At 44.2% G+C, this 26118-nt stretch overlaps 1 protein-coding gene across 7 annotated transcripts in view; it reads left to right on the top strand.

Moving 5' to 3' along the window:
- Positions 1-26118, top strand: part of kaznb (kazrin, periplakin interacting protein b) — a 160079-nt gene that overhangs the window by 111357 nt on the left and 22604 nt on the right. For 5 of the 7 annotated variants that reach the window (XR_005052582.1, XM_036983293.1, XM_036983294.1 and 2 more), the window contains one exon: positions 14258-14353. Coding sequence is in view for 6 of the 7 variants with exons in the window: in XM_036983293.1 (XP_036839188.1) it covers positions 14258-14353 (96 nt within the window). In the remaining variant the exon portion in view is untranslated. Of the gene's footprint in view, positions 1-4433; positions 4491-14257; positions 14354-15278; positions 17469-26118 lie in introns of those variants that run through there. The other 2 variants (XM_036983295.1, XM_036983296.1) reach the window with 2 other exon arrangements.

Raw genomic sequence — 26118 nt, 5'->3', positions numbered from 1 at the left:
AAATCTGTTCAAATTCCCACTATATTCTGCCTCCCCAGCTGTTCCAATCCAACCCCCCAAATTAAAACGTTGATGAGACTGCTGACATAAGACTGACCAAAATTAAAGAGAATCTTACTGTTTGTCCAGCTTCACACATTCACACTGGGGTTTTGTGAGGGAAAATGGGCAATCTACCCCAGGCTCCACACATGTTGCTTTTCACCAGCTCCATCCTCATCTGTCCTCATCAACTGACATCATTAGAGCGGGATAGAGTGTTGTTTATTGTTTATTTCACTTACTTCAGCAATATAAACATACACTGAACAAAAATATAAACGCAACATGGAACAATTTCTAAGATTTTCCAAGGAAATCAGTCAATTGAAATAAATTCATTAGGCCCTAATCTATGGATTTCACATGACTAGGAATACAGACATGCATATGTTAATCACAGATACCTTAAAAAAAAGGTTGGGGTGTGGATCAGAAAACCAGTCAGTATCTGGTGTGACCAGCTTTTGCCTCATGCAGCGCATAGAGTTGATCAGGCGGTTGACTGTGGCCTGTGGAATGTTGTCCCACTCCTCCTCAATGATGTGCGAAGTTGCTGGATATTGGCGGGAACTGGAACGCGCTGTCGTACACGTCGATCCAGAGCATCGCAAACAATGCTGAATGGGTGACAAGTCTGGTGAGTATGCAGGCCCTGGAAGAACTGGGACATTTTCAGCTTCCAGGAATTTTGTACAGATCCTTGCGACATGGGGCTGTGCATTATCATGCTGTAACATGAGTTGACAAGGCGGAACATAAGGCGGCGGATGAATGGGACGACAATGGGCCTCGGGATCTCGTGTATCTCTGTGCATTCCAATTGCCATTTATAAAATGCAGTGGTGTTCGTTGTCCGCAGCTTATGCCTGCCCATACCATAACCCCACCGCCACAGTGGGGCACTCTGTTCACAACGTTGACATCAGCAAACCACTCGCCCACATGACACCATGAACACTGTCTTCCATCTGCCCGATACAGTTGAACTTGGGATTCATCCGTGAAGAGCACACTTCTCCTGCGTGCAAATGGCCAACGGTTACAACGTCAAACTGCAGTCAGGTCAAGACCCTGGTGAGGACGACGAGCACGCAGATGAGCTTCCCAGAGACGATTTCTGCAGACAGTTTGTGCAGAAATCATTCGGTTGTGCTAACCCACAGTTTCATCAGCTGTCTGGGTGGCTGGTCAGACAATCCTGCAGATGAATAAGCCAGGTATGGAGGTCCTGGGCTGGCATGGTCACACATGGTCTGCAGTTGTGAGGCCATTTGGACATGCTGCCATTTGGACATTGGAGGCAGCTTATGGTAGAGAAATTAACATTAAATTCTCAGGCAACAGCTTTGGTGGACATTCCTGCAGTCAGCATGCCAATTGCACACTCCCTCAAAACTAGAGAGATCTGTGGCATTGTGTTGTGTGACACAACTTCACATTTTAGAGTGACCTTTTATTGTCTCCTGCACAAGGTGCCCTAGTGTAACGATTATGCTATTTATCCAGACCTGTGAGGTGGATGGATTATCTTGGCAAAGGAGACATCCTCACTAACAGCGATGTAAACAAATGTGTGCAAAGAAATTGAGAGAAATTAGCTTTTTGGGTGTATGGAATATTTCTGGGATCTTTTATTTTAGCTCATGAAACATGGGACCAACACTTTAAATGTTGCATTGATATTTTATTTGAATTGAATTGAGAGATAGTGAGCAAGAGAAAGCGAGAGAAAGAGAAATAGCCAGAGAGACAGGAAGAGAGGGAGAGAGAAAGATATAGCGAGTGAGAGAGAGAAAGAGAGAGAGAGTGACAATGAACGTATTCTGATCAGTTTGATGTTATTTTAATGGTCCAAAAATGTGCTTTTCTTTCAAAAACAAGGACATTTCTAAGTGACCTCAAACTTTTGAACAGTAGTGTAGATGTATTGGGTGGGTCCCTGATGGGGCATGTTTGGAGGAGGTTTCCTCAGGGCAGGCTGAGACTGAGACTGGAGCTGTCTTCACATCCACACACAGCGCTTACAGCATCTAGGGCCCGTTGATCACAGCAGCCTTGAAGCAGCCTTTCAGACCTAATGCTCTCTGAATACAGCCACTATAGATGTGCTGTGTGTGTCGCCTGCGATTATGAATACAGATTCGTACAGCCTATGTGTTCAGCTCCAGGCAGGCCAGAATGATCGAAGGCAGTAGCTTTTGATCTCGTATCCCTTTCAGTCAGGAGAAGGAGAACCCTGACTCACAGGTCAAGTGAAGAGTATACTTTCCAGTAATACTTTCTTTGGAAATCACAATATGAGGCTCTTAATCGGGATACTTTGAGTTGACACACAGATGACACTATAGGTGACCTCAGGCATGGAAGTCATCCCTTCCGATGGGGGAGGAGAGACGGACATGTGAAAGTCTGTTTGTAAAGTCGTCTTTTCATAAGGTTACCTCTGGTTTCACAGTCATCTCCCGGTCATTTTTAAAGCTGACAATTCTTGTTATCACAGCAGTCCCAATCACAGAGAAAATGGTTTCAATTCATCAATGCCATCTGTAGCATAGGCTTGCTAACGATACCTGTAAATTGACCAAACTGCTGTGCGTATGGATCTCTGGGGGGAAAAAGGCATTCCTTTTCCTCTTGTCAGCATTCTGGGTGCTGGAATTTGGATGAGCTCCATGTGTCTCTGTGTCTGCCAGACAAAGTACCGCAGGAGGCTGTGAATGAGAGGCAGAGACTGGAGGGATTCTTTTCAATATTTCAACACCTATTACCACAAATGTCCATGTCTTTAACAACCTGGACCTGAAGAGGTATTTTGTCTAAAAGGTCACTTCTTCTAAAAGGTTCAAACCACAAAAGACCCAGAACTTTTGCGAATGTGTTCATTGATTTCGCCGTGACGTGACTGTGAAATTCTATTTAGATAGCAATTCAAATGTTCTTGCATTGTGCCTGGTCAATATCACCGCGTGACAGAGAACAAATAAAATAATTAGAACACAGTGCTTCATTTTATTCTCAAGGGGGAGACTTTAGCGCGTAGCAATTTTGGTTCTATTCTCCAGGGAACCATAACCTTCAGATGTGGTCCAGTTTAGACCCTCTAGTTAGTTGTGATGAAATAAGGTCCAGTTAATTGCAAGGGACTCTACTAGTAGCTGGCACCCTGCAGTCTCATAATGACCATCGTAATAACTGACCAACATGCAGAGTTAGCCCACTACTGGGACCAAGGTAATGGCCTGACAATTATGTAGCCATTCGTGCTATTGGAAAATATGTTTTAAGTGGTGTGTCCTTGACGTCATTGTGTGTGTGTCTTAGTCACCTGAATGGCACTCTGTACATGTAACCAGGAGCATGTTACTGTAGAGCACTCAGCCGCGGCACAGGGATATTTGTAGGGCGTGGTGATGTGATTCCAGGGCAGCATCAGGTGATTGTATTCTCTTTTTCCTTGGGGATGATTGATAATGGAGCGCAGTGAATGTCTGTGTAATAATGGGTTAGGTGAGGAGAGGCAGAGAGGAGCTGTCTGCAGGACGCTGATAGTTGTCTCTTAATTCTGCCGGGGGAAAAACCTGCAGGATGATGCATAGCCTGCTGCTTATTTGTATCCTCTGTTCCTGACTAGCATTTAGAGTTGGTGTTTTTAAACCGATTTTTTGTTAGATGGGTGACCTCTGTTCTTCTCTCAGAGGTGGTTTGAGCCTGCACGGCTCGCCACAGAGTCAAGTGTTCTGAGTGAAAAAGGGACAGGATATGAGACCATTCATCCATGTCAGAGATCTATGAATGTCAGAAGAATTAGCGGTGACAGGAAGCACATGGATTGTTTGAAGAGAACCAGACACGGGGTGGAAACTGATGACCCAGGTGGCTCTGAGGGATTAGGAGAGGTCACTTCATGTTCACCCAGGATTGTAATAGAGCATAGATTGTATAGAGCACATCTCCCTCTGTAACAGACAGCCTACTCTGTCCAGGCCCCAGAGGCTCCAGTGGATGAGACACCACATGGCACCACAGAGAGCCTATCAGAGCTCTGAATGACACCCTACTGGTGAGCCTCTGCCCACTCTGCCTGAAGAGGTGCCTACCATCAGGCATCCTGTATGCTCTCAGGAAAATCTCACGATTAACTCATGGCTGTTTACTCTAGCTATGATTATGCATGACTGCATTTCCTGCTGGTTGTTGGGAAAGCTTTTTCATTAAAAATGGCCTGTGATATGAATGCGTTATTGGGGAATGAGCCGAATGAATAATCATGCTTATTATTACAATGAATTATTTCATACATGACGTTAGCAATAGAGAGAGACAGAGAAATAGTACATGACATGTATTTTTCCTTTGGTTGACAGGGCGGTCAATCGCCTGCTGTATGCACTCCTGTGATTCCTGACATCCTCGGGCAGTCATTTGGGTTAGTGGGAGCCCCACCACGGGTTTGTCTCATTATTTACCTAACCTTTGACCTCTCACGGCTAGAGTTTGACCAGCTAGAGAGGAAGGCTATCCCTATGACCTATTCCCTGCATACCTGTACTTTCTAGCACAGATGACACACATACAGGGATGTACCACTGGAGTGACCGATCAGGATGTTTCTCCTAGGTTGAGGAAGGGACTCAACTGAATATTCAAATAGGGAATAGTTTTCATGGTTCTCTGTTTACTTATTCATCTCTATGTTGATTTACACCCAAAGACAGACAGCTCCTGCATAAAGCCTCTTCTCTCTCTCTCTCTCTCTCTCTCTCTCTCTCTCTCTCTCTCTCTCTCTCTCTCTCTCTCTCTCTCTCTCTCTCTCTCTCTCTCTCTCTCTCTCTCTCTCTCTCTCTCTCTCTCTCTCTCTCTCTCTCTCTCTCTCTCTCTCTCTCTCTCTCTCTCTCTCTCTCTCTCTCTCTCTCTCTCTCTCTCTCTCTCTCTCTCTCGTCAGGGCTTATTCAGATTGAAGAGAGTTGTAGCAGAGGCATTGCAACAAAATGTCATTAACTTTGCTATTTACATTATCAACATAATGTCACGTGCCAAGAGAGGGTTTGGGGACTTGAGCGATGGACATTCTTGCTCTGTAGCTCAAATTTACCATAAATATCCCAGTAGCCACAAGACAGTAAGCATGCTTTTAACAAACTAGCTAGCTAGTTATTCAACGCAACATGTTGAGGCCGGCTCAGTTAAAGATGTTGCAGATGAGGTTGCAAAAGCAGGGAATATTACTGAAAATGTTCTAAGTTTACCAGTAAAGTACCAGAATTTTGGTATCTTAACAAGGATTTGATGTAATATATCACAAGACATCTAGTGGCCCTTTTTTGGTACTTCAGATTATCACAGGTGTCTGTAATTATCTCTGGCATTATCACATGTAAAATGTATGAAATAATTAAATAAGATGATTTTAAAATGTAACAAATAATATGACAAAGCTGTAAAACACCCATGGACTCTTTCCACTTGTTATGTTACAGCCTGAATTTAAAATGGATTACATTTAGATTTGTGTGTCACTGGCTTACACACAATACCCCATAATGTCAAAGTGGAATTATGTTTTTTTTTTTTTTTTTTTTTTTTTACAAATGAAAAGCTGAAATGTCCTGAGTAAATAACTATTCAACCCTTTTGTTATGGCAAGCCTAAATAAGTTCAGGAGTAAAAATCACATAAGTCACATAATAAGTTGCATGTACTCACTCTGTGTGCAATAATCGTGAATTTCAAACACATATTCAACCACAAAGACCAGGGAGGATATCCAATGCCTCGCAAAAAGGGCACCTATTGGTAAATATTGAATATCCCTTTGAGCATGGTGAAGTTATTAATTACACTTTGGATGGTGTTTCAATACACTCAGTCACTACAAAGATACAGGCGTTCTTCCTAACGCAGTTGCCGGAGAGGAAGGAAACCGCTGAGGAATTTCCCCATGAGGCCAATGGTGACTTTAAAGTAATTACAGAGTTTAATGGCTGTGACAGGAGTAAACGGAAGATGGTTCACTTTGTAGTTACTCCACAATACTAAGCTAATTGACAAAGTGAAATGATGGAAGCCTGTACAGAATAAAAATATTCCAAAACATGCATCCTGTTTGCAACAACTCACTAAAGTAATACTGCAAAAAATGTGGCAACGCAATTAACTTTTTGTCCTGAATCTAAAGTTCTATGTTTGGGGCAAATCCAATAAAACACATTGCTGATGACCACTCTCCATATTTTCAAGCATAGTGGTGGCTGCATCATGTAATGGGTATGCTTGTAATCGTTAAGGACTGGGGAGTTTTTCAGGATAAAAAGAAACGTATTGGAACTAAGCACAGGCAAAATCCTAGAGGAAAACCTGGTTCAGTCTGCCTTCTCCAAACATTGGGAGATTAATTCACCTTTCAGCAAGACAATAACCTAAAACACAAGGCCAAATCTACGCTGGGGTTGCTTACCAAGAAATCAGTGTAATGTACCTGAGTGGCCAAGTTACAGTTGATTTAAATCTACCTGAAATTCTATGGCAAGACTTAAAAATGGTTATCTAACAATGATCAACAACCAATTTGAGGGAGCTTGAAGAATTTTGAAAAGAATAATGGGCAAATAGTGTACAATTTCCATGTGCAAAGCTCTTAAAGACTTACCCAGAAAGACTCTTAAGAGCTGTAACCACTACTAAAGGGGGTTCTAACATGTATTGACTCAGTATTGACTCAGTATTGACTCAGTGTGAATACTTATGTCAATGAGACATTTCTGTATTTCATGTTCAATACATTTGTAAAGAATTCTAAAAACATGTTTTCACTATTTCAGTTTAAGGTATTGTGTCTATGTGGTTGAGAAAAAAATCGATTTAATCCATTTTGAATTCAGTCTGTAACAAAATGAGGAATAAGTCAAGGGGCATGAATAAACCATCACTTTTGGCCATTATGGTATTGGTATTGGTATTATTGGTATTATGATGACATTTTGTAAAGTTTTTGTTCGTTTTGGTCTTCAGCAAATTTATTTTCGGCCGTTTGTGCACACAGAAAATGTCTACGCCACTTCGTCGGTGATTGGTCAACAGTAGGGATTCTTCAATAAAGTGTGTGTTGTCATTCAACAAGAGACTAATCGTTTTCAGCAACAACAAAAATGGTTAGATTTGAAAATGTGTGACTAAGATCTCCTCTGCAAAACCATCAGATATCTTGAGTTATCTTATTCAGATTAATTCCTACTCTTTTGAGGAAGTGTATACTGGCTACGGAAAATCAAGATGGACAAACAGTACTATTGGCGTTTTTTTTCTAGTTTTTCAAGCGAAGGTCTTTTAAGGGAGTATTCCTTGAAAAAAAAATGTGTGCACACACTAATGGATGAAAAAACCCTTGCTGAGACTAAAAATAACAAAAACATTGCAAAATGTCATCATAATAAACTACATGACCAAAACTACGCTATATATACTACCGTTCAAAAGTTTGGTGTCACTTAGAAATGTCCTTGTTTTTGAAAGACAAGCACATTTTCTGTCCATTAAAATAACATGATCAATTAGCCTTTTAAAATTATAAACTTGGATTACACAACGTGCCATTTCCAGCTACAATAGTCATTTACAACATTATTTCTGATCAATTTGATGTGATTTTAATGGACAAATGTGATTTTCTTTCAAAAACAAGGACATTTCTAAGTGACCCCAAACTTTTGAACTGCAGCATATACAAAAGTATGCGGACACCCCTATAATTTAGTGGATTCGGCTATTTCAGCTACACCCGTTGCTGACAGGTGTATAAAATCGTGCACACAGCCACGCAATCTCCATAGACACACATTGGTAGTAGAATTACCTTACTGAAGAGCTCAGTGATTTTCAATGTGTCACCGTCATAGGATGCCACTGTCACGACTTCCACCGAAGGTGGCTCCTCTCCCTGTTCGGGCGGCGGTCGTCGTCGCCGGTCTACTAGCTGCCACCGATCCCTTTTCTTTTTCGTTTGGTTTTGTCTGTCTTGTGCTCACCTGTGTCTAGTTTAGGCTAATCAGTGGGGTATTTAATCTCGCCCTACCCGCTAGGTTTTGTGCGGGATTGTTTGTGTTACTGTCGTTGGTTTGGATTCCGTTTTGTTTTTTCTGTTAAACAGGTGTATTTTACGGGACTGTTTTCCCGCACGTTAGTTTAGTCAGAGGAGTGTGTTTCCTCCGTTTTCGACTGGACTGTGTTCCTGTTTCTTAGTGGCTGCAGTTGTGGTCCTGTACCTGTTCTGTTGATGGACTTGTAAATAAATGCCCTTCTTGGACTTCTTGCTCTCCTGCGCCTGACTCCACACCCACCTCTCCTAGGGAGAATCTGACAGCCACCTTTCTAACAAGTCAGTAAAATGTATGCCCTGCTAGAGCTGCCCCGGTAAACTGGAAGTGCTGTTATTGTGAACTGAAAATATCTTGGAGCAACAACGACTCAGCCGTGAAGTGGTAGGCCACACAAGCTCACAGAAAGGGACCGCCAAGGGCTGAAGCGCGTAGAATGTAAAAATCGTCTGTCCTCGGTTGCAACATTCACTACTGAGTTCCGAATTGCCTCTGGAAGCAACATCAACAGAAGAACTGTTCGTCAGGAGCTTCATGAAATGGGTTTCCGTGTCCGAGCAGCCGCACACAAGCCTAAGATCAGCATGCGCAATGCCAAGCTTTGGCTGGAGTTGTGTAAAGCTTACCACCATTGGTCTCTGGAGCAGTGAAAATGTGTTCTGTGGAGTGATGAATCACGCTTCACCATCTGGCAGTCCGACGGACGAATCTGGGTTTGACGGATGCCAGGAGAACGCTACCTGCCCGAATGCCTAGTGTAAACTGTAAAGTTTGGTGGACGAAGACCCTTTTCTGTGTCAGCATGACAATGCCCCGGTGCGCAAAGCGAGGTCTAGTGGAAAGCCTTCCCAGAAGAGTGGAAGCTGTTATAGCAGCAAACGGGGGGACTGACTCCATATTAATGCCCATGATTTTGGAATGAGATGTTTGACAAGCAGATGACCACACACTTTTGGTAATGTTGTGTATATACACAAACTGTTCTGAATATTTTCGGATGGGAAGCGTGCCGAGTTCAGCTAGGCACCAGCAGAACCGGAGCGTGCTGAAGGCTTTAGTCTCAGTGCCGACCCCTCTCTTCATTATCCCCCGCTAAGGAACGCAGCCACCCAGCCGGCCAGCATGGACCCTGAGGCTATGTTGCCTGCTTCCCTGCCTGTTAACCAATCTCCATATTAAAGACCCAGGGAAAGGTCAGCAGGCAGGGAAGTGAGGGGGAAGAATAACACCACAACAACATCCCGGAGAGAAAGCGAAGGGAGGGGAAGGAAGGGGACGTCAATGAACTGGAAAAATACCATAAGGCCACAAAAGTAAAACTGCCCAAACCTGCAGACTAGGAGAAGAGTGTGTGAATGACTTCAGGTTGTTTTCCGGATCAAAAAATTGTTTTGGTGGTGGTAGGTCTGTGGCGGTCATGAAATGTTGTCAGTCGGTTATTGTCATGCCAAAGACTGCCGGTCTCATGGGAACTAACCGTTAATTAACATAAACATGTTTAGCATCTCCTTGCCTCCACACATACAAGCCGCTGAGGCACGCCTTTGGAACATCGAATCAATCTATTATTTCTTTTAGGCAGGTCTAAAGAAACATACGGTCTGCCTGTGTTCCATGCCATAGACTGTAGACTTTAGCAGACAAGATATGCTTATAAGTCCTGTGACATTATTTTATGTTATGTGATTTTAAAAGTAAGAAGCATATCATTGAACTTAGCTGGATAAAATAGAAAGGATATTTTTCCCATTCTGGAGCGTTTGAAGTGGCTATGTTAATCATAAAGGCCAGTTATTTGGCAACTTTAGTTGCGAATGATACAAGCCTTAGAATGTCTTAGAAATCTAAACGTATATGGGCTGCATGATGCAACTATAGGCTATTGATGATAAGAGAAAGTCGCTTGCTCTCTGTTCCTTGCCTCAGGCTACACACGCTGTTCTCTCACCAAGTGATCATATTTTCACCCATCAGACTATTCTCAATTTAATCTTGTCTTTACTAATATGTAAAATGAGTTTCTATTTAGAATGGTCCATTATGAAATGGACCGGAACAGGTGCATTAACGGGTGCAGGAACAGGTGCAGGAACAGGTGCAGGAACAGGAACAGGTACTGGTGCAGGTGCAGGAACCGGAATAGGAACAGGTACAGGTGCAGGAACAGGTGCAGGAACAGGAACAGGTACAGGTGCAGGAACAGGTGCAGGAACAGGTACAGGTGCAGGAACAGGAACAGGAACAGGAACAGGTGCAGGAACAGGAACAGGTGCAGGAACAGTTGCAGGAACAGGAACAGGTGCAGCAACAGGAACAGGTACTGGTGCAGGAACAGGTACTGGTGCAGGTGCAGGAACCGGAATAGGAACAGGTGCAGGAACAGGTGCAGGAACAGGAACAGGTACAGGTGCAGGAACAGGTGCAGGAACAGGTACAGGTGCAGGAACAGGAACAGGTGCAGGAACAGGAACAGGTGCAGGAACAGGTGCAGGAACAGTTGCAGGAACAGGAACAGGTGCAGCAACAGGAACAGGTACTGGTGCAGGAACAGGAACAGGTACTGGTGCAGGTGCAGGAACCGGAATAGGAACAGGTACAGGTGCAGGAACAGGTGCAGGAACAGGAACAGGTACAGGTGCAGGAACAGGTACAGGTGCAGGAACAGGAACAGGTGCAGGAACAGGTGCAGGAACAGGAACAGGTGCAGGAACAGGTGCAGGAACAGTTGCAGGAACAGGAACAGGTGCAGGAAAAGGAACAGGTGCAGGATTAGGTGCAGGAACAGGTGCAGGAACAGGAGCAGGTGCAGGAACAGGTGCAGGATCAGGTGCAGGAACAGGTACAGGTGCAGCAACAGGAACAGGTACTGGTGCAGGAACAGGAACAGGTGTAGAATTAGGTGCAGGAACAGGGGCAGGAGAAAAAAAGACATATCCTCCATTTGCACTGAAATAAGGAATAGAGGCCACTTTCCCGCCGGTTCGTTTTTTTCTCATGTCAGGTTGACTACTCCAGCTATTTAATGAAACTGTTGACAGCCCCTCTCTCTGTGTGCTCGAGAAAGGAATGCAGGAGAGAAGGGAGGAGATAGAAATGCACAGTGGTGAGATATACCGCAACAGCCCTAGGTGGTGGGTGTGGCAGGGGGCGCGGTCGACCTGTAATTATTATTATTATTATTATTATTATTAATGGCAAGAAAAAAAAACACCTGGGTTGTGTCCAGTTGGAGATGAGGTACAGCACTGCAGATGGTTAAAAGGAGCCAATGGAAAGAGAGATGTTTAAAACTCTGTACCCTGAAGGTCAGGCCTATGGCTACTAGACTGGCCAATGTGATGATATTGTACTGCATATAAACACATGTCATTTCATTAGTGAGGAGGCTTTGGTCACCCTCACAAAGTTAGAACACTGAATTATAGGGTCTCTATGGCTCTTCGTAATAGTTGAGATATGAACTTTGATTCGTCCCACCCTGTCTTTTCATTGTTGTACACCAGCTATAGCTCCAGTATGTTACCAGCCTGGGAATGTTTTTTTCTCGGAACTCAAACACGTGTATTCTTTAACGAGAAGAACCACAGATCAATATCAGGGTCCTAAAGCCATCTTCTGAGGAAATTGTTTCACTTTTTGTTGTTTGGGTCCTGCTCTAGAAAATGACTCGATGGCACAATAGGGATATTGCTGCCTCCTCTCCTGTGAAAATGCTTTTCTTTTATATCCCCTCATAGCAGAAGGAGGGAGAGGAGGAGGAGGAGGTGGTGAAGGAAGAGGAGGAAGGAGTGGGGGAGGAGAACATGGAGGAAGAGAGGAGGGAGGGAGAGGATGGTATAATTAAGCAATAAGCCCCGAGGAGGTGTGGTAAATGGCCAGTATACCAGGCTACGGTATACGCTGAGTGCCTGGATACAGCCCTTAGAAGTGGTATATTGGCCATATACCACAAACCCCAAGGTGTCTTATTGCTATTATAAACTGATTACCAATGTAATTAGAACAGTAAAAAGTAATTTTCTGTCATACCCGTTGAATATTGTCTGATATACCACAGTTTTCAGACAATCAACATCCAGGACCCAAATTACCCAGCTTATAATGAGAGTTATCTGGTGCTGTCCTCTGTTCATTTTTGGAGGTGGAAATGACATGAGTTAATGAAAACCAAACTATCAGTGGAGAGAAGTAGAGTAGTGCAGAGGGCAGCAGATGAGGCTTTTACCAGTAGAGCTCATCACACACAGCAGAGGTCTATTAGACCCAGTAGCCCTTTCCTGCAGCCAAGTGACCAAATCGCCCTCTAGTGGTCTCATGGGTGGAATTGTATTAATATGTTTTATTATTTAATAATTAATAAATAAAAAAAATGTATTAACACAGAAAAACCAGTGTTGACCAAAATTGAATACATTTCAACTCAAAATCTGACATGGCACAAGTGTCTTCTTTTTTTAAGCCCATAACCATATGTGTGAGGTGTATACTTTTGTTTCAAAGTAGATTTGTTTAAGACTACCTACACTCAGCAAAAAAAAGAAACGTCCCTTTTTCAGGACGGTCTTTCAAAGATAATTCGTAAAAATCCAAATAACTTCACAGATCTTCATTGTAAAGGGTTTAAACACTGTTTCCCATGCTTGTTCAATGAACCATAAACAATTAATGAACATGCACCTGTGGAGCGGTTGTTAAGACACTAACAGCTTACAGACGGTAGGCAATTAAGGTCAGAGTTATGAAAACTTAGGGCATTAAAGAGGCCTTTCTAGTGACTCTGATGGTCGGATTTGCGTTTATCGTTGAAGGAATGAGCATTTCACCGAGGCCTGTACTCTGGAGCCGGATCGAGGTGGAGGATCCGTCATGGTCTGGGGCGGTGTGTCGCAGCATCATCGGACTGAGCTTGTTGTCATTGCTGGAAATCTCAATGCTGTGCGTTACAGGGAAGACATCCGCCTTCCTCATGTTGTACCCTTCCTGCAGGCTTATCCCGACATGACCCTCCAGCTTGACAATGCCACCAGCCCTACTGCTCGTTCTGTGCGTGATTTCCTGCAAGAAAGGAATGTCAGTGTTCTGCCATGGCCAGCGAAGAGCCCGGATCTTAATCCCATTGATTACGTCTGGGACCTGTTGGATTGGAGGGTGGGGGCTAGGGCCATTCCCCCCCAAAATGTCTGGGAACTTGCAGGTGCCTTGGTGGAAGAGTGGGGTAACATCTCACAGCAAGAACTGGCAAATCTGGTGCAGTCCATGAGGAGGAGACGCACTACAGGTCTTAATGCAGCTGGTGGCCACACCAGATACTAACTGTTACTTTTGATTTTGACCCCCCCTTTGTTCAGGGACACATTATTCAATTTCTGTTCGTCACATGCATGTCTGTGAAACTTGTTCAGTTTGTCTCAGTTGTTGAATCCTGTTATGTTAATACAAATATTTACTCATGTTAACTTGGCTGAAAATCAACACAGTTGACAGTGAGAGGACGTTTCTTTTTTTGCCGAGTTTATAAACACTCGGAGTGACCCTGATTCAGCCCGCTGCAGTAAAAGGTTAAACCACTGTACTAGATGCAAAATGTCTTGGTAGAGAGAGAGAGAGAGCATGAGAGAGAGAGAGAGAGTGAGTGGATTGAAACAGGGGACAGTCTGTATGAAAAAGGGTTATTTTTCCCAAAATTGTGAAACAAGCAAAAATCGATTAGCCATATTGTTAATTAGAATATTACCTGTCAAACTTAACTGCATCTATAAAGGCTCTGCCAATTCCAAAGTTGTGTGTTTTTGAAAGCCTCTCAGCTGTGTGTGTAGGGGTGACGTCACACGTTTAATGCAAACTCAGTGACTCTTTCTCTCTCTTTTCTCACTCTTTCTGCTTTCTCTTTTCTCTCTCTTTTCTCACTCTGTGGCACCGCCGGACGACGCACACACACACACAGTACACATATTCATTACTTGTATGCGTCATGTTAGTTACCCCTGGCTGTGTAAACCTAAATAGCAACTGTCCTTCTGCCTTAGAAAGACATCTTACTGAAATGATTTGTCTTCAACATAACACTGTTGCTAGTCTCTTTTGTTGGTCTGATGTCATGTGTTCTATTGTGTTGTCTCTGACAGATCATAGGCAGAAGTCGGTGGTGAGCGAGATCTGTTACCAGACAGAGATCTCCAGCCTCATGGACTTTGGCACCCCAGACTCCTCGCTCGACAAAGGTAGGGTGTTGCCTTGGAAATACAGGGTGTTGCCTTGGTGATGGAAGGAAGTGTGTGCATGGTGATTGATCCCGGGAGTTAAGACTGAGACACAGACCTGTCAGCTGGGTGCACACAGACCGGAGCAGAGGCCTGTGATGTGGAAGAGTCTGTCTGGTCTGTCTGGTCTGGTCTGGTCTGGTCTGTCTGTCTGTCTGTCTGTCTGAACAATCTGATAATATGTCTGACTATATCCAGGGCCTTAAAGGACTTACATCAGACTGTGTTATATACTATGGGCAAGTATACGGCGCACAGGGTTAATCATCTGCTTGGTATTGTACTGTATACACCCAATTCTGTGCTGGGACCCAATACTGTATGAGTTACAGAGAAACATTGATAGGAGAGCTGAATGGGGAGAGCGGGGCAGATGTAACCTCTTCACATTGTATTGCTGAATAGACAAGAGTGTTATTGATGATCATCATTGTTGTATTGTGCCGATGCCTATTTGTGCCCTAATCACTGCCTTCAGTTTGAGTTAAATGGCATCTCATTTTCCCTCCAAAGATGTCTCTGAATAAAGGCTCTCTGTCTTTGTTGTGATTTGTAATGATATTGGCCACTAAGGAAGAACATTATAAAGAGTATTGATCACCTGAAGCTTGTTGATGAATCTGTAAGTCTCGAGGGCATTTCATTTTCTCCTGCTTAATCACTCCCATTATTCTTTACCACGTTGCCAGAAAGCCACAAGTGTTGCCCGGAATTGTAATTTTCATCTTTTCATCAGATACAGCCCCTTGAAGCAGCAGAAGTGCACTCTCAGGCCATTAAATTAGCCTCATGACATTTCCATCAGCCCTGGACAGAGGTAGTATCTGTCTAGAGTCACTCCTCCCCTTCTCCATCCCTCCTTCATCCCTCTCTCCTTCCCTCCCTTCTTCCCCTCCCAGCTAACGTCTTAATGCCGGTCTTTCTCAGCTCTCCATCAACATTCTTCTGTGCTGATAATGCAGAGCGACAGATCAACTGGTGCGGCTGGAGAACAGGGGGAGCGGAGAGAGAGGGAGAGAGAGGGGGAGAGCGAGAAAAAGAGAGAGCATGAGTTATTACACAGATAAATGGACTTTTCCTAGCTTATGTAATTATGCTCGGATCGATGACACAGAGATTCAGTGAGTTGAGCCCTGAAATCAAGGACAGCCACATGAGTAGTGAAAAGACTGAGGATGAGGGACTGAGAAAGGATGAAGACAAAAGAGCAGTGACATGAGAAGGGTAACCACGAGTAAAGATATCAGTAAAATGATTCCGGCTGCACTGAAATGAAAGGCTGTAACAATGGGCTGTATCTCAGGAACGCGCGTCACACTCACAGCCCTAAATGGGCGCCGGACGAATATGAATGAATACGAATGAATAACACATGAATGACACATGAATGACACATGACTGTGATTCTTGAGCAGTCAGTCAGGCACTCAGTCCGTGATTGACAGATCCATTTGCCTCAGTTGACAAGCATCTGGATTGATGGTCTACTTGTCCTCATGCCTACAACACCGAGGTAACACTCTCTCTCTCTCTCTCTCTCCCACTCATACGTGTATTCTATATTTGAGACACATAGTTATTCTGTATTACTACTACAGGCTTGGCAGGGGGAAATAGCCCAGTGTTCGCCAAGCAATTCAATTCTGTGATGGAATCAAAAGACATTTCAAAGCTGTCTCTGAGGATGAAGAAAGTTGCTTGTTTACCGTGTTAGCGTCGGTCCAACACTTTCCGTTGATACAAACAGCAGATTTACCCTGATTTGATCTCTCGGAAGCCTGAAACATAAACAATTATTTTCCATTCAAACGTTGTTTTTCCCGGTTATGATAAGGCAACACATCGCTACTAAGCTACGTTATTTCAGTCATTTAAAGGGCCTGTTGGAAGTCTTGCAGATGTCCGACCCCCACCCAGTGTCCACCTCTTCCAACCAAGACTGGTCTTACCTCTGCTCCTCTAGTACTTGGCTGCACCCGCTGCCCCCTGTCCCTATTCCTGTCCCTGGGCCTGAGGCTAAAACTCTAACTCGATTAGCTCTGTGATTGTGTCCACACTCATCCAGCCCTGCATCTGACAGCCAGTCCCTTGAGCTCTGGGACTGGGAGAAAACACCAGCACTTCCTGGGTTGAGGTCTCACACTAACAACCCCAGTGCTGTGGCTGCAATTGTTTTGGTTTACCTTCATTTATGACCCCGGAAAACATTGCAGGCCTCGTCATGCTGCAGGCTATAGAGTAACAAAGTCCAAACATTTGTGCGTGGCCGGGATAGGTTACATGATCAGGGGAAAACCCCTGTCCCTAGTTTCTTCAGTACTGTGTATTATTTCCAGGCCAGGCGTCCTATATAAACATGTGAACACGTTCTGGTGTGACTTATGGTCAAATTGTCCATAAGGGCAGTGTGTTCCGTAGGGGTGTTGTTCTCTGTGCGGTAGGTGATCTCTTCAGTAGAGTACATTATGTCCTGTGAAAGAGAGATCTCTTAGTCACTGTGTCGTTCAGCTCACTGCCATTAGGTAGAAGTGCTATAGCAGTGACTCATCTGCCTTACCACCTGAGGCTCCAGGTACGCCCTCCCTCGGTTGAGAGAGAGAGAAAGAGCAGTAATCATGTCAGTGCACACGGGTCCACCTCCCTACAGCAGCAGCTGGAAGGGGTTAAAAAGAGGAGGGGCGAGAGAGGTTTGGAATGGAAATGGCCTCTGGGCGTGTACCAGAACAGGGTAGGGGAGGAGAGAGAGAGAGAGAATAAGCCAATGACAGAGCGAGAGACAGGGAGATAGCGAGGAGAGTACAGACATGGAGAGTACAGACAAAACAGGCTCCCTCTCTCGGGGGAACACTTCCTAGTAACCTGGCTGGGTGGAGCCAATGGCCAGAGCTGGGAGCGGCTGAGCGAGAGGCTGCTGTGGTGTGGTGTGTTCGCTACGGTGTCTTTCTGAATGGTGTTTGTCTGAGTTGGGCTCCTCTGCTATGAGAACACACACCAGCACTGACCGTGGAGCCCAGCGGAGCCTGTGCTGTGGAGGACGAGGAGGACATGAGGTCCGACAGGGAGGAGGGGACATCCGGTGAGTGAGAGAGAGAGGGAACGAGGGAAGAAAGAGTAGTGGGTTTAGATGATCGTAGCGGGTTGGTTTAGGCCAGAGCTCTGTTTCTACGGTAGAGGTGTGTGTGAGTTCATGAGTTTTGTTTTCACGTGTACTCACACTCTATTTATGAGAGGAATTGGAATGATTCATGTAAACTCATTATCACCGAGTAACTAAATAAACATCTCGTCATTCGGCATTATTAGTAATATATTTACATAATATGTTACTATACATAATGTTACTATATATGGAAAGGTTGTGTTAGCAACACATTATTGACTGTAAATGAAAGTTGTTTGGTGTGTAATTTTTGAAAAAATATTTCTTGGTAGCCGGTCCGCAACACAATTTGTTTATTTGTTTTACATATAAACAAATGAGGTTGATCTGGATCTGACATGTACGTTGGTTAATATGTTAATCTCTTAATCTGACATAAGCATATGAAACTCCTGGAGTGAGTCTAGTCTGGGGAATTAAGGGAGATATTTGGTGATGAGCAGCTCAGTCAACATAGCACAAATAGCCTACGTATTTGAGAGATGATGAGTCCGGCATATCCATAGACATAGCACTGACCTCGTCCACGTATTCCTATGGAAAAACGATGGCACGTGAAGCTGGAAGTATTTGGATTTGAATGGCGCAAAAATATCACTAAGGATTATGGGGAAAGTAGTCAAAACTAGCAAAGGGTCATGGTCGATGTAGTCATTTTCATCCTGCCTGACAGAGTCAACTTGGTTTTAATGTCTATGATGCTAGCCTACTGTTAAACCGTTGCAGAAGGTTAGTTTGAAACCTCAGCGTTACCTAGAACCTAGCCAGGTCAACATTGGGAAATGAAATGGACAGCAAATATTAACTATGGTCATCAGAATTAGGACTGATTCACTCTTTCGAGTGATGATCAGTTCAGTTATATAGAGAGCATGCCGGCATGGTGACTCTCTTTGTAAGATCTCACTTGAATGGTGGCAAAGTTAATAAGTACCCCATCTAGTCTCGATGTTATATGACCACGATCCTTCCACCTGAAAGTAAAACATGAATGGGCTACCATCACAACAACCCATCCCAACTCGGTGAGGCTCGATTGGATTACCCCATGAGAAAAAGTGGACTGTAAATAAATGATGAAAATGTTATATGATTGTAAACCGTCTTCATAATCTGTGCAAAGGCGTCATTTTGTCATCGTGAAAAAAGACCCTCCGACATGGAACGTAGTTGGGAATTCAACATGTATTCACTTAGAATTGCATACTAAACTGATAGTTCATACATAGTGTGAGCGCAATCCTCCATATCCATGGCCATCCTCCGTCCTCCGCTCTGTCAACCCCGTAGACATTGGTCAGCCACTCCATCTCCACCAGTCAGAATGGTTAACTGTTGAACTTTCAAATAATTCACTGTGGGGGGGGGTCAAACTGGATCATAATAAACACATTTTATGAGCCCAAAACATTTACATAGGCTTTCTATAGCAGACCAGGGCTTTTGGCACCGCTAGGTTGCTACGCAGTAGCCCACCAGCTGAGCATGTGACTTCACGCTGCAGACCGGACACTGGGGGCCCAGGGCCATATCCCAATGCTCTGGAATTGGTGTCATTTTATGTCTGGAGTTCTGTAGGTCCTACAAGTACTATCCAATCAGCATATTTCCCCAGCGTTCCCCCTAGAATTCATCCGCCCACCTTGACATTTGATGTGTTTGGCATTTTGATAGGAAATGGCAACCCACGGACACACCTACACTTCCATTAATGCAGGTGTTATCTGAGAGATCCTCCAACACCTCCAACTGGAACCCTGGTAGACACGGTCTCTGTTGCAGTGACATGGTCCTTACTGCGTACACACTAGACTGCGTTTGTCTAGTGTGTGTGTGTGCGTGTGCGCGTGCGTGTGTGTGCGTGTGTGTGTGTGCGTGCGCGTGCGTGCGCGTGTTTGAGGAGATGAGTCCGAGGATGATCCCGTTGGTTGTGTTGCGTGACTCCTCCATACCCAGAGGTTGCTTTCCAAATTGAGAAGAGATAATGAGTGAGCCGCTGCAGCCAGATGGCACTATCAGAGACGGTCTCACACGCTGCTCCCGCAGCAGCTCACAGCAGGCCTTCACGATGGCCAGTCCACCTGGCTGGACCAGTCCAATGTGTCACAGCTCCATAGCGAGTGGAGGCCACAAGAAGGATGCAGTGCCATTGGTTTTATCTTCCCGGGATATTCATGCGTTGGGCACTGCATTTCAACTCCGTCTCGGTGAAATATCCTCAACGGGGATGATACTGGCTTGTGGCCATACTGAACACTCATGGGACAGGGTTCAGTGTAGTCTCATTGGGCAAGTCTCTTGTTCGGTGTTCAGTCAGAGTCGGACCATGTACAGCGATATCATGTCATCGAACTGAAGCCAGCTATGTTTCGATAGATTATTGGCGTTGTTGCGGTTGATAACTAGACTCTAGGCAGTCTGAGCTGAGCGGCCTTACCAGGTTCCTGCTGCTCTTCCAGCAGCACATCCCTGGCAGTGGGCCTAATCTTCCCATAATAAAAGTGTGAATCAATTACTACTATCTCCAGTTGGCATGCCTACACTGACCTCCGTTGTAATGTAAACTCACAGCAATTAATTCATGGCAGCTGTTCTCTATAGATATACCAACAGGGGCATGGATAAGCATGCGCACACAAACACACGTATGCACACGCACACACACACACACACACACACACACCTCTTTGTGGGTTCAGGCGTGCAGATTTACACACGCAGACTTAGAAATGTTCACTAGAGCTTCCGAACGGAATATGGGCCTCATATACAGTAAAATCATATCGGTTGTTGCCATGGTAAGAAAGAAACACAAGTGAGGCGTAAACGCTTTAACATATATGGAAGGAAACCCAGGGTCCACTCTCTAGCGCATTGTTTACGTTGCGCAGTGGATGTTGTGGTTAAGTAAGGTTGAGAGCCAGTGTCGATGTATAATTCATGTTCACATACATTATAGAAGGGCCCTGTGGTGGGAAACGAACCTGCTGGTACTTATGTGCATCCAGGTGCTATTCAGGGATCAACCAGCGACGGCTCATGTTGTGTTGTTTTCTGTTGCGTTGCGTTGTGTGGTGTTATATTCTCTCACCCACTCACGCTCATCCCTGGCCCTATCAAATGGCTTAGGTACTAAGACAGCCCACAGGCTATCCAACCAACATGACTGACTATTGTAGAGAATCCCAACAAAGAGTTGTGGAGCAGGTTTAAAACAGCCACTAATCTCCCTGCTGCCTCCCACCCGCCAAAACTCCCCCTCGGATCCGAAACCCATCATTGACTGAATGAATGTGGTTGCTATTTTTGATGCAACCACATCTATTGGCCTTCCTGTATCATTTCTTGTTGATTTGATGTTATCCTCTTATGTAATGCCTGATATTTGGTTCATCCTCTTGACTTGAGATGTGAACCAAATGCTCTTAATTTTCATGGAGATTACAGGATGTCTCTTTAGAGACTGCTCTCATCAAGTCGCTCTGAACAGCCATTTTGTGATTCCTTCGACATGGTCTTATAATAGTCCTTTTAGATCGGTTTGTTGCATGGGAAATGAAATGAATAGATCCGGAGCGGATAGTACGGCTATTCCAAGTGATGAGTGAAGGACCTCCGTGACCAGTAGAATCCTGTCTGTATATCCTCCCAGCAGAGAGAGGGGGAGGGGTTTGTCTGAGGATGCCACAGAACACGCCGGCTATTAATAAGAAGGGCTCTATGTCAACCACACCCACACTTCTGTTTGACTATGAATGATCGCTAGGCTCATGTCATCTGCATGAGGAGTTGGATGAGGAGCAGCGGCCGATCTGTCATCCCCTCAAGGCGATCCACAGTACAGCCCTCCTTTCCTGGGAATCGTCTCCTCTACGCGGTAATGATCAGAGATGCAGAGCGCACCAGGCAGCCACGCACACTCGCATTAGTACGCACGCACGCAAGCGCACGTTCTCACACACACACATACCGATACAGACATCCAAGCATCACGTGACTCCTCCGTCACACACATAGAGCGGTTGGGAGTCTGGGGATGGAGGAGAGACAAAGAGACATGGATGCACAGATGCTCTGTGGCCTGGAGCAGACTATAAGATGTAATATATTCAGAACCATCGCTAGCTACTAAAACCTCACTGTAGGCATCCAAGCAACTTCATGAACCCCAGTAATGAAATACTAAATTAATCTAATTGAAAATTGGCTTCAGAAGTAAGGAGATGTCAAAGTGGAGGAAGCTTGGCCAGTCAGGTGACTACTGAATAGTTGTGTCATGAGAGGTCAGCGAGCCAGAGGGGTTTGGCCCAATGACTCCCTTTGATTGACAGCTGCCTGCAGCACCACAGCCAATGATGGGTCACGATAATCTCAGAGAGTTACAGGTGAATTCTATCTTAATGTAGCAGATGTAAAATAATCGCCTGAGCGGTGTCAGAAGAAAACCGGAAACATCCGGTTTTCAGGCTTTGCCTCTTCTCTGCTTTTCTCCTGAAAACCAGATGCTTCCGGTTTCTACCGGCCCCCTGCTGACAGTGGGTTAACGCCGCATAATCAGCTGGAAACGCAGTTCACATCATCAACAAACATGCTAACATTTCTGACTGTTGTTGCTGGAGCAGCACGGAGACGTCCTGAGTTTCTGAAACATGCTGTGTAAACGATTGATATGTTTATCTTCCTAGTTTTATTTAAAAAAAAAAAATTAAAAGACTTGAATGAAAAGGATGGCGAAGGGGAGGCAGGCGCTTGTGGTGAACCATTGTAATGACGTTCTGAGCCGTGTTTTATGGCGGTCTACTTAATGAGTCACACAGGGGCTTTTGTTCAGTGCAGTTTGAACCTCCCCAGCATCCTTTCTGTGCTTTTATCAGCCGCTAACAACGGCAAATTATTGTTAAATAAAAACTGAAAGGATTTGAAAGGGTTGAATATTTTGCTACTTAGTATCTCTAGTGACCTCGGTGCATTAGTGAATAATTCTCCAGGTAATAGTGACCCTTTTTTTTTTGCTACACTACAGTAATCTGCAATGCTACTGTAAAATATTGGTTGTCTGCACATCCTCTAAAAAGTCATTCATCTTCTCCCCCCAGCTCCAATTCCCCCTCTCCTCTCCATACTGGGTGTATTAGAGCTGTGCAGCACCAGCACAGACACACATGTTAATACACACGCTCCACACACACGCACACATGGATTTTGTATTGTAGATATGTGATAGTAGAGTCGTGGCCTGAGGGAACACACTTAACGTGTTGTGAAATGGAATGGCGTGTAAATATTTTCAATTGTATGTCAATGCCTTAATGTCGCTGCCAAGGCAGCTAGCTAATGAAGATCCTTAATAAATACATAAAACAAATACCAATCCCACCAGGGGAACACAGTGGGGAATAGCAGTGTAGAGAGAAACAGGGCCCAAATGTACGGGAGTGAAAATACCTCTCGTCCATGTTCGATTTCCAGATTATTGTGGGAACTGACAATCAAATGGTAATCCAAGGATTGTGAAGGTTTTAAACATATTGCGAGATTACAGCGTTCCTACTAATACTGCTTCTGCTTACCCAGTAAAACCCTTCCCTGTTCAGCCCTCCACACACAGTAGAACATAATACAGTGACCGTGGCTAGAAATACAGGATCAATGCTCTTAAACGATGGAGCTTTATGGAATGTACCGAGTGAGTGTGTAACACTCTTCTCTGGTTTCAAGCCCAGTGATACTGTGCCAGATGTATACAGACATGTCGCTGTCACTCTCCAGACATACAGTGTGGAGTTCCATGTACTTTGTTCCACACATTAACGGAAGTAGATCAACCAGGCTAAGCAGCATCCATCCAACAGTACCCACACTGTTTCTCAAATAGAGAAAGCGGCCCCTGCAGTGTATGTAAATGGATATTGAAAATAATCATTTACAAGGTTAATATTGCTGTTAAGTGCGCTGTTTGTGCTCCAAGAATAATGTGGAATGTTTGAAAATGGAAATGTAAGAGAGTAATTCATGCACATATTTGAGTTAGGTGATTATATTTTCAAAGGGCCGTGGTTTGCCTAATCATTCGCTGTAAGCTCTTTCTCTCTGTTGTTCACTGGCAAATTCCCTGCTATAACAAACCCGAAGAACGTGTTCCATTTATTACACGGAATATTGCAGCCGGGGATGCAAATCATACATTTTCATACCCCGGTCAATCTAACAGGGTCCGTGGAGATGCTTGTTAAGATGACAGAGGTCTGCACAAGTTAACCACTGTGTAATGGACAGTTTCACACTGTATTAAAATGTTGTGTCTTTGCAAGAGTACAGTTCCACTCAGTTAGGACAATGACGGTGGATATTTATAGTAAACACAGTGTAGCTGAGAGTTGAAGGACAAATTTGGTGTCACTCCGGGTAGCTACCTGGAACAAGAGAGGAGGAATGACCAAAGCCTCTGGCATAGTAACAAATGCAGAGGGAGGCGACACCCGTCCAGACATTCCTACAGAGCATACCACATTAGAGGTAGAGCAGATAGAGCAGATAGAGCTGCTATCAAGCATGTGTTTGACACTCGTATCAAACACACAGCACGGGCACCTGGCTCATGCCTCTGGCTTCTTTTAGCCACAAAGCAAACAGCCACTAGACCTACCTGCTCAGTCAGGCGTGTCATGACTCTCTCCAGATTCTGAATGGAGAAGCCAGTGGGAGGGAAGAGTACGGGTTGATGGCCTGGTCAGACTCAGAGCAGCCCTGATGGAACTTTTAAAAAAAACATTTTTTAGAGTCATAGCTCAGAGAGGAATAGTTGAGTGGGCCACTGCTGAGTGAAGAGATGAGGTCTTCTTCTCTCCTCGGGAAGGTGGCTACAGGAACAGGCATTCACCGTCTACTGGTGGGGCTATGACAGGAGACAAGAAACGATGCTAACAATAACAACAATACAACAGGCTAGGGGTAGGGCTGTGGCGGTCATGACATTTTGCCACCCCGGTGATTGTCAAGCAAATAACTGCCGGTCTCACGGCAATTGAGCGTTCATTAACATAAACACATTTAGCATTCCTGGCTTCCATGCATAGCCTACAAGCCATTAATGCAGACCTTTGGAACATTTGCATATTAAAAAAGTTGGATAAATCCATTTAATATACACCATCACAATAGATCCCGGTCTAAAGAAACATGATGTGAAGAAAATGTAGTCTCTTTCAGAAGAACAGAATAGCATACTCTGAGTTGTCCTTATGTTAGATCCTGATCTATGCCATATGGCTGTGGGCTACACTAGTTCATTTAGCAGACAAAATTTGCTTAGAAATGTGTGGCATTGTTTTATATTTTATAGTATGAAGAATACAAATGAACAAAGCTGAATATAATAGAAAGGATATTTTCTCCAAACGATTTGAGGGAGTGCGCACAAACGGCTATTCTGTGTTGAACTGTTAACAAATAAATCGGTATTTCTATATGCTTAATTTAGAGTTATTTATGCAACTTAGTTGTGATACAAATGTTGTGCTATATGTTTGTATTTTTAATACATTCTAAGGCTGCATGATGCAACTCTAATGATGATTTGAAAAAAGTTGCGTGAAAGGCATGAGCTCTGCTTTGTTTCTTGCTCAGGCTGTACACACTTCATCAGTCTCTCATTCACAATTTGACAAGCACTTGATAATGCCTCAAATTTCTCGGCTGCATCCCCTTTGTGTGGCTGTAATGCCCCCCCCCCCAAAAAAATCCATTCCTTTTGCGGCCAGTGGCCGTTGTGCCCATGGGCTGATATAATCACTATAATTCCCTTCTCCCGGCTGCTTTCCGAAGTATCTCTCCATCATGTGATCGGGTCTTTCTCACAGGCTACAAGTGAAGACATAAACGCCTGGTACGCAACTGCGCGCGCGTCCTTATCCAATTCCGAGGCGCATTTTGAAGATATTGGAAGAACAGTCCACATTTACTTTTCATCAGCCAACAAGATGAGTAGGCCTAACGAACAGCTAAAGCACTAGCCTATGTCAATATAATATCCCCCATGGTACAAAAGTTTACCTATTTCTGTGCAAGAAATACATATTCCAAACATAGTCTGGGACAATTGTGGGATGCGATAGATCCCAAATTAATACAACCACTAGCATCAAGAAACCAAATTTTTAGCAATGAGCCTGATGCAGCAGATGAGAACGTTTAGCTTAAAATGTTGCTCAACTATTGGGCTATTTCTTCACATTATAAGTGCAGCAGTGCACACACAGCAGTAGGCTATAAGCGTGAATGCTGCATTAGCAGGAAAACGCCATTCTCAAAAGTGACCGCAAATGTGAATATGCATGTTATGCTTTTATTGTAAAAGGTCATTTTTATGGTGAAAAGGATCTTCCCCAAACTTGACACTCACACGTATGTATACCAGTTAGGCTCTACACACCCTTTGTAAAGCGGATTAATGTGCTTAATTTTAAGAAGTTATTTGACCACTTTAGTTGTGATACAAACCTTATCAAAACATATGGGCCTATGGGCTAGGCTACATGAGGTGTGCGACTATGATTTGAAAATGTTG

The sequence above is a fragment of the Oncorhynchus mykiss genome, chromosome 7 (genome assembly GCF_013265735.2).
Source record: "Oncorhynchus mykiss isolate Arlee chromosome 7, USDA_OmykA_1.1, whole genome shotgun sequence".
Classification (NCBI taxonomy): Eukaryota; Metazoa; Chordata; class Actinopteri; order Salmoniformes; family Salmonidae; genus Oncorhynchus; species Oncorhynchus mykiss.
The sequence above is the reverse complement of the archived record's forward strand: the minus strand, read 5'-3'. Positions and strand labels throughout refer to the sequence as shown.